The sequence below is a fragment of the Polyodon spathula genome, chromosome 3, assembly GCF_017654505.1.
Source record: "Polyodon spathula isolate WHYD16114869_AA chromosome 3, ASM1765450v1, whole genome shotgun sequence".
NCBI classification, from domain to species: domain Eukaryota; kingdom Metazoa; phylum Chordata; class Actinopteri; order Acipenseriformes; family Polyodontidae; genus Polyodon; species Polyodon spathula.
This window is the reverse complement of record NC_054536.1, coordinates 78,555,836-78,570,261: the sequence shown is the minus strand read 5'-3', so window position 1 is coordinate 78,570,261 and position 14,426 is coordinate 78,555,836. Positions and strand designations below refer to the sequence as shown.

At 35.4% G+C, this 14,426-nt stretch overlaps 1 protein-coding gene across 1 annotated transcript; it reads left to right on the top strand.

The window, feature by feature from the left end:
- Positions 1-10,086: 10,086 nt before the first annotated feature.
- Positions 10,087-11,170, top strand: mos (v-mos Moloney murine sarcoma viral oncogene homolog). Its single transcript, XM_041242379.1, has one exon. It carries the CDS (start codon positions 10,145-10,147, stop codon positions 11,168-11,170), a length of 1,026 nt encoding a protein of 341 aa, XP_041098313.1. The 5' UTR covers positions 10,087-10,144.
- Positions 11,171-14,426: the final 3,256 nt, after the last annotated feature.

Sequence of the window (14,426 nt, the reverse complement as noted above, 5' to 3'; positions counted from 1 at the left end):
TGTACAAAATCCAACCTTTTAAAATAAGCCATACACGATAATATTGAGTATGGGCTTTTTATGAAATCTGATGCAGCTATACCTAGAGGTAGGTCTGTACAAAAAAAAAAAAAAAAAAAAAAAAATCAATTGTAACATTACATTTCTAGACCCTGGCTGATACTTGCTTATAAGTGGGAAAGAAAAATGAAAATAACACATCTGGTAGCACTATTTGTGTCCATTAAAGTTGTTTCCAGTAATTAACTGTTCTTCAGATCCAAATGCTCAATTGTTATTTTACTATGGAGAATAAAAGGTAACACTAGATCAGCACATACATATCTTAAGAAATGTCTGCAGACAACATAGCACATTATAGGAAGACAATGTAGGTTCTGCCTGGCAAAAAGTTATAAACATGCTTTACATTTTAAATTGTATAGGGACAAATTCTTATTTCCTTCACTGCTCAAAAGAAAGGCTTCAGTATATTATTGGTGGCCAAACATGGCAGGGCCATCACAATTAGGATAATAACGTTTACACTTTGTGAAAGCTGCAAAGGGAAATAAAACAATTGCATTGATATGAAACTATCAATAAACTATAATGAACAATTGTGGTATCTGCTACCATTACTTTACATAGACAACATTGTCATAGCATTGACACTGTTTCAGCATTAACTACTTAATTATTCAAGTCTTTCCATCGGTTCTAGTTAAGGGTGTTCGATTCCAAAGTTTTTGGAGTCGATTCCAGAATCGATTCTTAAAGCCATTCCTGACGATTTTGATTCCAATAAATAAGAGATAAAGAAACTCCCACATACTGCTGTGTAAACAAGCATAGTTATTGCATCACAAAACTGTTTACAATTTGGTCTGCTTTTTAATTTAAAAATAGTAAAAATAAAACAAAATTGGAAAAAAAACAAACAACAAAAATAAAACCAAACAACCTTTGGCACGTTATGGTGTAAAAACATAATTTAAAATAAATAAATAAATAAATAACAAAAAAGTAGTTGTCCCTTTGTCCCTTATGGCAGGATAGTGTAAGAACATCGCCATTTTCATTTAAAAGCAACATTTGAGGTATTTTGTACCCAGATAGTCTATGTCAGGGTCAGTCCTGTGACACTGTACTATACATTATAATAATATTATAATGATATTAATTAATATAATACTAATATTAATAATAATTCTTAGAATATAAGAATGTAAATAAACTTAAATGACCTACAAAAGTGAGCAAATCGTTGAATGAATACTTATATATATATAAATGACTTATATATATATATTATATATATATATATATATATATATATATATACACACACACACAGTGCCTATAAAAAGTCTACACCCTCTTGAACTTTTTTCACATTTTGTTGTGTCAGTTTCATGCATTTAAATGAGGATTTTTTCCACCTTGGGGAGCATTGATGGACAGCAATCTTCAAGTCATGCCACAAATTTTCAGTTGGATTTAGGTCGGGGCTCTAACTGGGCCATTCAAGGACATTTCTCTTTTTGTTCCTTAGCCACTCCAGCGTAGCTTTGGCTGTGTGCTTTGGGTCGTTTTCATGCTGAAAGGTGAACTTCCGTCCCAGTTTCAGCTTTCTTGCAGAGGGCAGCAGGTTTTCCTCAAGGACTCTGTACTTTGCTCCATTCATTTTTCCATCTATCCTGACAAGTCCCCCAGCCCCTGCCGATGAGAAACATCCCCATAACATGATGTTGCCACCACCATGCTTCACGGTAGGGATGGTGTATATTTGGGTGATGCGCTTTGTTGGGTTTGCACCAAACATAACGCTTTGAATTTAGGCCAAAAAGTTCAATTTTAGTTCCGTCAGTCCACAAAACTTTTTGCCACATGGCTATAGAATCTCCTGAGTGTTTTTTTGCATACTTCAAACAGGATTCAAGGTGGTTTTTCTTGAGTAATTGCTTTCTTTTTGCCACCCTATCATACAGGCCAGATTTGTGGAGTGCTTTGGTTATTGTTTCACATGAACGCTTTGACCAGTCTTTGCCATAAAAGCCTGTAGCTCATGCAAAGCTGCCATTGGCCTCTTGGTAGCCTCTCTGATCAGTCTCCTTCTTGTTCATTCATCCACTTAGGAGGGACGGCCTGATCTAGGCAGGGTCTTGGTGGTGCCATACACCTTCCACTTCTTAATTATCATCTTGATCATGCTCCAAGGGATATTCAAGGCCTTTGATATTTTTTTATACCCATCCCCTGATCTGTGCCTTTCAACAACTTTGTCCCGGAGTTCTTTTGAAAACACCTTGGTGCCCATGGTTGAGTCTTTGCTTTGAAATGCACTACTCAGCAGAGGGAACTTACAGGAACTGCTTTAGGATTGCTATTACAAGGGTGGGGGGACGATACTTATCCAACCAAGCTATTTCAGTTTTTATTTTTAAATAATTTTCTACAGATTTCACTTGGAAGTTGTGGGGTAGGATGTGTAGATAAATGAAAAAAAAAACAACTATAGTAATGCATTTTAATTCCAGGCTATAAGGTAACAAAAGGTGAAAATTTTGAAAGGGGGTGTAGACTTTATATATATATATGCAAATATTAATGTATCAATATTAATACTACCTAGTAGCAGTAATAAGGGAAGCAATGTTACACATGTAAATGTAAACAAAAATAAACATACCGGTATCAGTGTAAATTTTCAGATGTTTCACCATCAGAGAAGTTGTTTGAATTTTCTTGCACATTTAACATTTCACCTTTTTCCTTTCCTCGCCCTCAAATACAAAATATTTCCAAAGAGATTTCACTTTTCCTCCTCCACTTTCTGCCATTTTTTTTCTATGCCCTTTCACAATTAAAAAAAGTGACCAGTTCAAGAGTAGAAAAAAAAAAAGTAAGCAAAACTATGCCTAAAATAGGGGTGTCTAGAATACTGTTTTCATTCTATGTAAGGAAATGTTAACTTTAAAACATACATTACATTGGTTTAGACATGTAATCATGATGACAAAAAGCACATTTTAGTAATATTGTTTGTGACTGCAGGTCGGCTTTATGCAAAACACACCCCCCCCCCGTGTGTTTTGCAACTCGACTCCCACCACTAGTTGTAGTCCTTGGCAGAAATAGCGGTTGGCTCCTTTTTTTTTTTTTTTTTTTAATCTCTTTTATGTCCTATATCTGTTTCACAGATTTACTCCAAAGGCAATATGCAGCAACCCACTGAGTACAAGGCTACAGGTTTTTTTTCTGCTTCCTATGTTTCAACCAACTACTTATCCATTTGCATGTACTTCCCACAGGTTTCAACTTTAGAATTCAGATTACCCTAATCTCATTTTGCTGCAACATGTTATTTTGAATCTTCCTGTTTAATTCAATTCAGATAGGTTTTAGCTTGAGGATTCCCTTCCAAAAATACCCCAATGAAGATTAAAAAACATTTGTATTTTGTGTCTTAAATGTTAATTGAACTATTTTTTACTGTGTTTTGTGCTTAACTAGATTCATGGCCCTCAGAGGTTAATTGAACAGAGTAAAGATAGCTGATGTCCTTTTTTCAAAATTCTCTTGATACAATACTTAAAGGAAGGTTTTTAAACCAATCAGCTGGTGTGTACTGCTACTGTGGAATTTTTTTTTTTTTTCAAATTGAAGGACATGCTTCCTTTGAAAAAGCTGTATTCTACTGTTTTAAAGGAGACATCAAGCGCTCTTCATGAACAATAGGGGCCAGACCATGTTAAAGCAATAACCCTTTGTACAGAATGTGGATAGCATTCAGTGCTATCTATAACTTGTAGTTACTCAGTTTCATTGCTCTGTATTGCATGCTTTTTCCACAACAGCAGCACCAAATGGGCATGTGACTATATATATATATATATATATATATATATATATATATATATATATATATATATATATATATATACATATATATATACACACACACACACACACACACACACACACACACACCTCACCTATTGCATGAGGCAGGCTGTTGTCTACAGTGCATATATAACCACATAAGTGACCTCTGCCGTTATTCCAGTTTCATTTGTTTTTTTTTTTGCAATTGTAAAAAATAGCACCTTTATTGTAGAGTAGTTTTTAAAGTATGTCAGCTCACAGGATTGATTACAAAAGATTTAGAAGTGAGTAGTTTTTCGAGATTATACTGTAAATCTCAAAAACTACTCACTTCTAAATCTTTTGTAGTCATTTTTGTATTACTTTAGTATAAATACATGTTCATTTGGATTCATATGTTGTTTTTTTCTGACTTTATGTGAAAGAAAAGACACACATTTGCCCATTTTCCCATTGGAAATAGTGATATTTTGAAATATCACTGTCCTGGTCACAAAAGCAAAGTTTGTGGGGAATAATAGCCATTTTCTATACTTTTGAGGCATAAGCAATTAGGAAATAACACTTACTACCCAGGAACAAAAATAAATAAATAATTGTTACACAGTGTTATGAGCGGTTTAATAATTTTAAGAACAAAATTGTTCAGACTTACATACTGTAGACTAGAAAAATGTAATTGTGAAAACTTTATATTCTCCTGAATGTATTGAACATGTTTAAACAAACCAGATTTGGAGGTATGCAGACTATATGCACATGATATACATGATATATGATATAGATTATATGATATATGATATAGACTATATGCTCATAATATACATGATATATGATATATATGCACATGATCATTTCCCTTTTCGGGAGGGGGTCTGCATACCTGAATCTTTTTTTTTTTTTTTTATCTTTGATGCAGATTATTTGAGTTTTTTCAAAATATAAGTACGGACATCAAAAAACTGTTCACATAAATCAAATCATTGGAAAAAATCTTACTGGCTAAATGATGTTTGCATTGACACCCTTCAAAAATAAAAAAAAATAGTTTGCTTTTAGGCGATACGTTAATGTATATGACATTTTCTGCGCGATACTGAACAGTGGCCAAGTCAAATATTATTTTATATTATATTATGTACTTGGAGGCAGAATTTCAAAAATGCTAATTATATCATAATTTCATCTTGAGCAGAACTCTTCAATCCTGGTCCTAGAAAGCCCCAGTCCTGCAGGTTTTATGTCATCAATAGCTGAAGATATGGAACACCTGTTAATCTTGACTAATTAAGCCAATAATTGGTGCAATAAAGTAACTGAGAGTTTGGTTGAAACGAAAACCAGAATACCCTGTAGCTCCAGGACCAGGAAAACCTGTTGCGTACCAAGAGGTGCAAAATCAAAAAGAAAACGGTAATATAGGTACACATACATGTGAATAATAGAAATATCAATTATATCAGGACATTTCGGACTACAAGTCCTTCAGCTGGATGGAAAAAGCAATGCTGTAAACAAACTGTTATAAACAAGTTGTCTTTCAAAAGGAAAGTTCTGGAGGATGATGAATTGATTACTTCAGAAAAGAATGTTAATTACAAATGCCTAATTTGAAAATTAATTTGAGTTATTTTTGTTTCCTAGCTGCATTTGTTTCATAGCAGTGATTTATCCCACAAATTTATACTATATATATATATATCATAAATATCAGTGGTTGGAAATCCTGACCTGTGATTGGCTAAAATCTCATCATCAAATAGATTTAACTATTTCCATGACATCCTTACACCACCAGACAATAGTCTCAGTCTGTCATGTGATTGGTTCACATTACTGTCAGTCCCGCCCCTTTTCAAAGGAACACACTTCGCCCCTGCACTCACAACATAAGAAAATGAATTACAAAACATACTACAAAAGAGAGCTGCTCCAAATACTAAAATGGTGGTTAAAACGTCATTGGCACTGTTCTCTGACACGACGAGGTAAACAAATATGATGGCCAGGATATAAACTGGATTACGTTGCAGTCAGCAAGCCTCATGGAGAGCCAAACAAACTTGTATAACTAATGTATGCGGTATTTACTTCAATCGTGTTTTCTGTTGTTTATTTATGTATTTACTTATCCTGTATCAGCTCTATATAAAGTCGCATTTACTATCCAACATTGCTTCACTTATTTTCTTCACTGATTCATATATTAAATATATACTGGAGACTCAGCCATAGTGGAAAATTAAATACCCCTGCAGCTTCGGGCATTATAGTCCCCTGGCAGTAACAATAGTCTTCCCTCGGGTCAATAATTAACTACTATAGCCTTCCTTTCCAGTCCATATTTACTAAGCCACAGGCTGAAGGCATTGCACACTGGAGGTAACAATAGTCTTCCTGAGAGATACTTCATTTTCCACTATAATAAGCTGAGTCTGCAGTACATATTTAATATATGAATCAGTCAAGAGTGAGGCAAGGTTGGATAATAAATATGACTTTACTTTTTTTGTTTAAATATAGCTGATACAGCATACATAAATAAGTATTGACTTATAATACATGGATGAAGGCTATATTTGCATCCTGAGCCATTCGAAAAAAAGGCATAATAGCACAGTAGTGATGTCAAAATGTCATATTTCCTCTAGAGGAAAATATACTTGAACTTTGACCCATTCGACCCTTCAAGACCACTTTCAATTCAAACACAAAATGTCTCGTTCTCAATCACTCGACAGTAGAGAAATGTTACATTTTACATTTTACATTTTCTAAAAATTGATGTAAAGTTGGTACATTTGTATCTCAGAGAAACTGGAGAGGAATAGACAATTAATCAATGGTGTTCAAAATTTCAATCGCTCGACAGCACCCACAATTCATGTTTTGTGGGCACTTTTAACAAATTTGTCTCTTTGAAGATTTACAATCTTCAAACACCAACGGGACCACCAACCAAGTGAGCAACACAAATCTTCAACTCTGACAGCAGCTAATTAAAAAAAAAAAAAAAGCATACCCATTTGAAACACATTTTATTACAGATACTAAGTTTATAAACTACTCGACTTAACGGTCTTGTAGTTCATGACGTCACATGAACCCTAGATGGAATTAATTAATTATGATACAGCATATGTAAATAAATATTGAATTATATGTATAGTTTAAATAAAGTTGATACATCATAAGTAAATACATAAATAACATAAATAAATAACAGAAAAAAGTTTTATAAGTTCATATCGCATAGTTATCAAAGTTTGTTTTGGCATACTGCTCTCCATCTGGTTTGCTGACTGTTGCATAATTCAGTTTATATCCCGCCTGTCATATTTATTTATTTATGTTGACCTGAAGTTGTTTGAATTTCAGAAAGTCAGAAAAAAAGTGAGTGACGTTTTAGTCACATTTTAGTGTTTGGAGCATCTTTCTTTTTAAGTAAGCTTTGTAATTATTTTTTTTTTGAGCCACAGAATCACTATTCAGCAGTTTCTTCACATTCAGCTTTATTTTCTCTTGCTGTGAGGAGTGGAAATGAAAGGAGTTCCTAATATATATATATATAGTCTTTCAATAAACATCGTTGCATTAGTACACCATCTGTTTTACAAAACAAAGACTTACGAAGTGCTGTTATATCATTCTTAAAAGTCAATAAAGCACTATTTTTTTTTTAACTTACATTTTCTATATAAAGAAATAAAAAAGTTCATTAAAGACTTCAGTAAATGCTCTGAAAATGTGCTCCTATATTCTGCCACAGGCTATGAGAAGTCATATAACTGCAGTATAAAATAAAGCTTGCAGCATTTTAAACAGAAACAAATTACAGTATATACAGTCAACAGCTAAACTTTTACTAAACTTGTGTTTCGTACAGTGAGTATAGTGTTCTTTTGGAACTATTTTAGACAGTGACGGGTAAGGTATGAAAAATGCATTTTACCATAACTGATGTAAACTGTCAAATTAATTAACTCTTGTGCAACATTGTTTTGTTTTTAATAATGTGTCTTCAAATTTCCCACTACAATATTCAGTGAATGCGCAAATGTAGAGCAAAAGATTAAGTACAAAGAAAATCATACAGCAATTCAAATATGTGTTCATTGTATCTGTTAATTGTAATAATAATATTTTCATAGACATAATTTCTTAAGGATAGCAAAAACTAACACTGCAATATTCACGGTCACTCATTAATACAGCTACTGTTTGTTTTGTTTTGTTTTTTTTCTTGAGCAAATTTGGAGATTTCGTTCTTCTTCCTAAACTGTGACTGTAATTCGTTTTGAAATATTGGTGTTCTGCTAAAAACAATATCTGCCAGTTTTCATGTGGGAAATGTTTTGTTTGTATTTAATATAGTTATACATAGGTATAGCTATACAGTAAAGAAAGAAAAGAAAAAAGCTCTTTATATTGCAGTCATTCATTTTGAAATGTGGATGACTTTTGAGGTTCTGCATACTGCATCTGGTTTCATTTATCTATGTTAGAGGGTTCATTATTACCCCAAACGTCTGTGCTGTTGTTTACGCTTTAAACTTTTCTTATGTGGGTTTCCAAAAATAACTTTCATTTTACCACTAAAGCACAAAGGGGTGTTTAAAATAAATCATAAAAAATAAATGGTACATGTTTAGAATATACCAAAATAGTTTATTGCTAAGCTATAAGTACCAAAATCATTTAATTATTTAATGATTATATTATGCAATACACTCATTCATGTGAATGAAATGTTATTAGTTGTAAAAAATATAATACTAATAATACTAATACTGAGAGGTCACACATTTCTGGTGCTCCTCATGTAGCATATAAAAACATTAAAACAGTTATTTAAACCCTTATATTTTCAAAATATTTGTATATATCTCTTTTTCTAAAGTAGTAGTGGACCTTTTTTGTTACAGTTAGGTGTTTTATTTTTATTAAAAAAAACACAATTGTTGTCTTTTTCTTTTGCTCCTTGCACTTTTTTCTTAAATTATTTTCTTCTTTTTTAACACTTATTTTATGTATATTTTATTTTTACCTTAAAAGTATTCAGTTTTAGTTTTTACATATTTTAGTTTTAGACACCAAACTGTTTTTAGTTTGTATTTAACAATTTATTTGTCTTTTAACCCCCATTTCTGCTGTGTGCATAGTGGGGGAGGGGCAGGCAGGCAGGCAGGCAGGCAGCACAGGCCTTGTTTGGCTCCTGCCCTTTTATTTATTTATTGTTTATTTATTTATTTTGTTTAAAACTATTTTTATTTTCAACTTTGATTTATTTGTTATTTTCCTTTTTAAGGAATAATAATAATAATAATAATAATAATAATAATAATAATAATAATAATAATAATAATAATAATAATAATAAACTGCTTGTGCTTGTCTTGTGTTTTTGTGTGCCTCTGCAATAATTGCAGTGTAGGTGTTTTTTTGTTTTTTTGGTTGTGTCTTGTGTTGTCTGTTTTTTTATGCAATGCAGGAGAGTTTGTCTCTTTGTTTGTTTCTAAAATAAATACAAAATGAAAATACTAATACTATAATAATAATAATAATAAATAATAATAATAATAATAATAATAATAATAATAATAATAATAATATGTTAACCCCTGGTAACACAATGGTTTATGTATTTACTTAACAGCCTGTGATTCTAAATTTAGAAAGCACAATTAAAATGACTAAGTACAGACAGAATCTGTGCTATGAGGAATAATGTTGTAGTGTGTATATTTAACTACGGTGGGTTCCATAGGGTGAAAACACCGTGCCCAGTCGGGTCTTTAAAAACGCAACTTAATTGATTGCCCACAATACAAAAGCGAACTGCTTTAATGAGGCTAACATTATACGAAAGGTTGCTGTCAGAATAGTTTGTTTTGGATAGTTTTTTTGGGGTCAAAGTATTCCATCGTTTACCTTTCATTGACAATTATGGTTGATAAGCATCAGTTAAAACATTACCGTAGTTAATTGTTGCGGTCTGTGTGAAAAGGGGGAGTGTCTGGTTATTAGCTCTCCCGTTAAGAGGGGCTGATTGAAAATAAGTTATTTTTAGACAATGCTTCACATCTGTTCTAGTCTGATTCATCAGCTTCGCCGTGCAGCTTTCAGGTGGTGCCAGTAACGCGCAGGTGTAACAACATGTATCTTTTCAAAGTTAAGGTGCAGGAATAAAGTATTTTGTGAAGGCATCCACAGCTCGTTGGACACACTTCAAAGAAAACTTTCTTCATGCCGAATCTCTGTATATTTGAAATCCACAATGCCTTCCCCTATTCCAGTAAGCCGCCTGCTGCCCAGAGAGTTCTGCCCTTCTCCAAACCTGGGGCCTTATAGCAGCCCGATACACCGGCATGGGAAAGAAGCGGACATTATTTTTTCCAGGCAATATCCTAAACCACGGATTGAGCGCCGACGTTCTTGTTGTGCAATTAATTGGGAACATCTCCAGCTGCTTCAGCTTTTGGGCTCTGGGGGCTTTGGGTCGGTGTACAAAGGCGACTACTATGGAAAAACTGTGGCAGTCAAAATGGTTAAGAAGAGCACCAAGAACAAGCTAGCGTCAAGACAAAGCTTTTGGTCGGAGTTGAACGCAGCCCACCTGAATCACGAGAATATTGTGAAATTTTTTGCTGCAACCACCTGCATCCCCGAAAACCTTGAAAACCAGGACAACCTTGGCACCATAATTATGGAATACACCGGGACAACCACTTTACATCACATTATTTACAACAGCACAGACGCATTGGGTATGGATACATGTTTCAAGCATTCTTTGGATATTGTTAATGGGTTGGCTTTCTTGCACTCGAACAACATCGCGCATCTTGATTTAAAGCCAGCTAACGTATTGGTTACTGAAGACGGCGTCTGCAAAATTGGTGATTTTGGATGTTCGCAGAAATTGGTAAATTATAAAGATTTGCTTTCTACAGAGCCCCAGATTTGCCACGTGGGAGGTACGTACACTCATAGAGCTCCAGAACTGCTAAAAGGCGGAATTGCAACTTTGAAAGCAGACATTTACTCGTTTGGCATCACTCTTTGGCAACTGCTGACTAGGGACCAGCCATATACAGGTGATCGCCAACACGTGTTATATGTTGTGGTTGCGTATAATTTACGCCCTGTGGTCACAAAGAACGTTTTTAATGAAACAGTTTTAGGACAAACTTGTAAATCTGTTCTGGACGGGTGCTGGAATGCTGACCCCCTGGAAAGACCCAGCGCCAAACATCTGCTAGACAAAATTGGCATGATGCAGGACATGTACAACATGCTGTAAATATGTTATTTAAACTATAGTGTGTGGTTGTTTTATATATATATATATATATTATTTTATCATGTGAGTTGTTGGCTATTTAATATGCACCTGTATTTTGTTTGTGTAGGCCTATGTTTTGATGCAAAAAAAAGTAATTAAATAAATCTTGGGTATCAAATGCCTCATGTTTAATAAAAGTGACACTTTTTTGTATTCTGATTTCTAACTTGCCTATTAAGTTTAATCGATTTTGCATTATTTTGTTTTATTGGCTCCATGCTGTATAAAATATGTAGTGCACGACTATATTCCTTTACGGAATGGCCTCTGGTCTTTTTAATTATTACAAAAACAAGGCTATATTCAATGGGTGACAGCGTTCTGCAGAACATAACCGTATTGTGTAATGCTTTTCCTGGACCGATAATGGACTCCGAGACAACATGGGTATTTTTAAAAAGCACGTTTATACACTGCCATTTCCTAACGGTTCTATCTCTTGCATTTTAATGCCTGTCTTATTTTACTAACTGTATAGTGTTTTGCAATGTTTGTACAAAAGTGTGTTATTATAATGTATATAACAGGAAGTAAAGTTAATTACGACAACACCTCCCCAACCCGTTTTTATTTATTTAATTTTTTCTAAAGTAGGCTTAAAGCAGGCCTAAAATCTTCCAGCAGAGGGTGCAGTCAGGGCCAGATTAACCTTTTGTGGGTCCCCATTTGTGGAACCATTATAAAAGACAGACGATTGACACAGAATTTGTCTGACACATCCCGTTTTTGAGTGCCGCTTCATTTTATTTGCTTAGTCACTAGTTCTTCGGCTGTGGTTACTCTCCCGCTCTGCCTCTCACCCGCGCATTAACCAATGATACACGCAGGTGTAGTGATTTTTGAAAAAAGAATAGGAAAATAAAATTAAGCTATTGTTTTTAACTGAATTTAAAGTGGAAAAGTGCGACCTACCCTGTAGTTGTAGTGCTATTTAGTGCCAGTAGGGGGATTACACCGCATGCTCAGTGGCATCCAGTGCACCAGCTGCCCAATGCAGGTGGACAAAAATTCAACTTGGCACCCTCTAAACAAAAGGGGCGCTAACAAAGACTGGCTCTAACTCATTTTAACAAAAGACCGGTTTTAAAAGGACTGTAAATTATATGGTCAAAACAAAAAGGGTGGGGGGGTACAGAGCACGCCACTCAGTGCCCACTGGTCGACAAAGGCCGACATGTCACCAGCAGACTCCACGTGGGCATGCTCTAACTTAACCCGGGACCGAACCAGGGCCCTGAATGTGGCTCCGCAGTCAAAGAGACCCTCACCGAAGACCCTTACGCTTCCTGGTCTTGTAGATGGCCAGTCTATCAAGAGCCAGGAGCAGATTCACCAGGAGGTCTCTTGCCGTGCTGGAGCCACGAGCAGGATGCCCAAAGATGAGAAGGGTGGGGAGGAAATGCAGCCAGAACTGCAGGAGAATGTTCTTTAAGAGCACAAAGAATGGCTGCAGCCTGGCGCACAGAAAATAAATGTGGACTACTGACTCGGATTGACCGCAGAAAGGGCATGCGGCATCTGAGTTGGTAAAGTGACGCAGGATCTCTCCTGACACGAGCACTGCGTGCAGCACCCTCCATTCCAAGTCTCCAGCTCCCCTAGGGACCAGCGGTGAGTACAGGGCCTCCCACTAGGGACCGCCGCCCTCCGGTGGTCGGAGGGGCTCCCGCCAAGCAGTGTCTCTGTGGGAGATGAGGGCGAGGAAGTGGAGGGTGTGGAGCACCATCGCGTACAGGGTCCTCCTCGAAGCAGATCGCAGGGGGGTCGAGGAGAACTGTGAGATCCTGCTCAGGTTGTTCTCGAGGGGAGGCCGAGGGGGGTCCCACGCCTTGAGTTCGATCAGCAGGACCGGAGAGCCGGGGGTAGGGGGGGAAGCTTGCTCTCCGGTCCTGAGGACCCCCTCGAGATACCTGACAGAGTCTGGGTGCAACGCTGTTTTGCACTCCTGGATCGCTCAACGGGACGTTCTGACAGTCCCCTAGCTTTTTGTGCCTTGCAATTAAACGTATGACTTTATGGTGTGGGGAAATGAAAATTAAGATCATCATATACCTGTCATATTTTTTGAAAATACTAAATCTCGGGGTGGGGGTGGGGGGGTTTGCAATCCGGGATATTTTTTTATTGTTTCCCCTGGATATATCCGGGAGAAGGTTCGAAAATACGAGAGACTCCCAGTGAATACGGAAGAGTTGACAGGTCTGTCATGACTAATTAAATGCTATTAATTTGGATTTCACAACCTGTGTTGTTCCAGTAAATAAACAAGTGTATTTTTATTACCAATGGAAATATTATCGATGGAAAGGTCGATTCAGAAGCGTTTGCATTCTTATAAATAGAAACAAAATTGATGGACAGGCCCTATCTGAAATGCAAAGTGCATGCTATTAGCGAAAGGCTATATGGAAATGCTTGCAATCATTTCTGCAGAAAATTCTAATCATTAAAAAAATAGAAAAAAAGAAAGGGATTTTTGAGATAAGAATTTGAGATTTAAATAAATGCCTATTTAATAACATTGGGACTGAAAGTGTGAAAATCAAATGACATTCTACAGATTTAAAAACGTGTAGAACAAAGGGAAACGTTGAACAAGAGATTTAGCTCTATTTTCATACCTTTTGAGGTGTTGTCTAGGAATTCACTGCAGTATTTTTCCCCCTTTCCTAATAAAATATTGGAAAGTGTACCAGATAAACGGAAAGAATCTAAAAAATAGACTTGAATTAGTATCATAAAAAATAAGATCACAATGGCCAACACGGACTATATGCTATAAAATCCCCAAATAGATGATATCAAAACGTATATAAAACAAATACACAATATTAGATTAACTGTAATAAGAACCACTCAAAATCATAAAAAAGGGTAACAGGTAAATTATTCTTTATATGGGGGTGGTGCGGTGCGCCTGAAATATTGATTTAAGTACCCTATCTTAAGCGTTAAACCAAGTGCACACATTTGGCGTTCTAAGGAAATGTGTCAGGTATTCAGTTTGCAAAACAAATTATTTGGACAGCCATTTAGAAAAAAAATAAAATAATAGTGACTAGAAATAGCTTAATACCACTTATTTGATGCCAGGCACATTGTCTAAATTGTAGTCAAAAAAAAAAAAAAAAAAAAGAGAAAAGAAACGTGGCCCCAAAAATACTGAAACAATTGCTGAAAACACGTAATTTATACGTGTGTGTCTATATATATA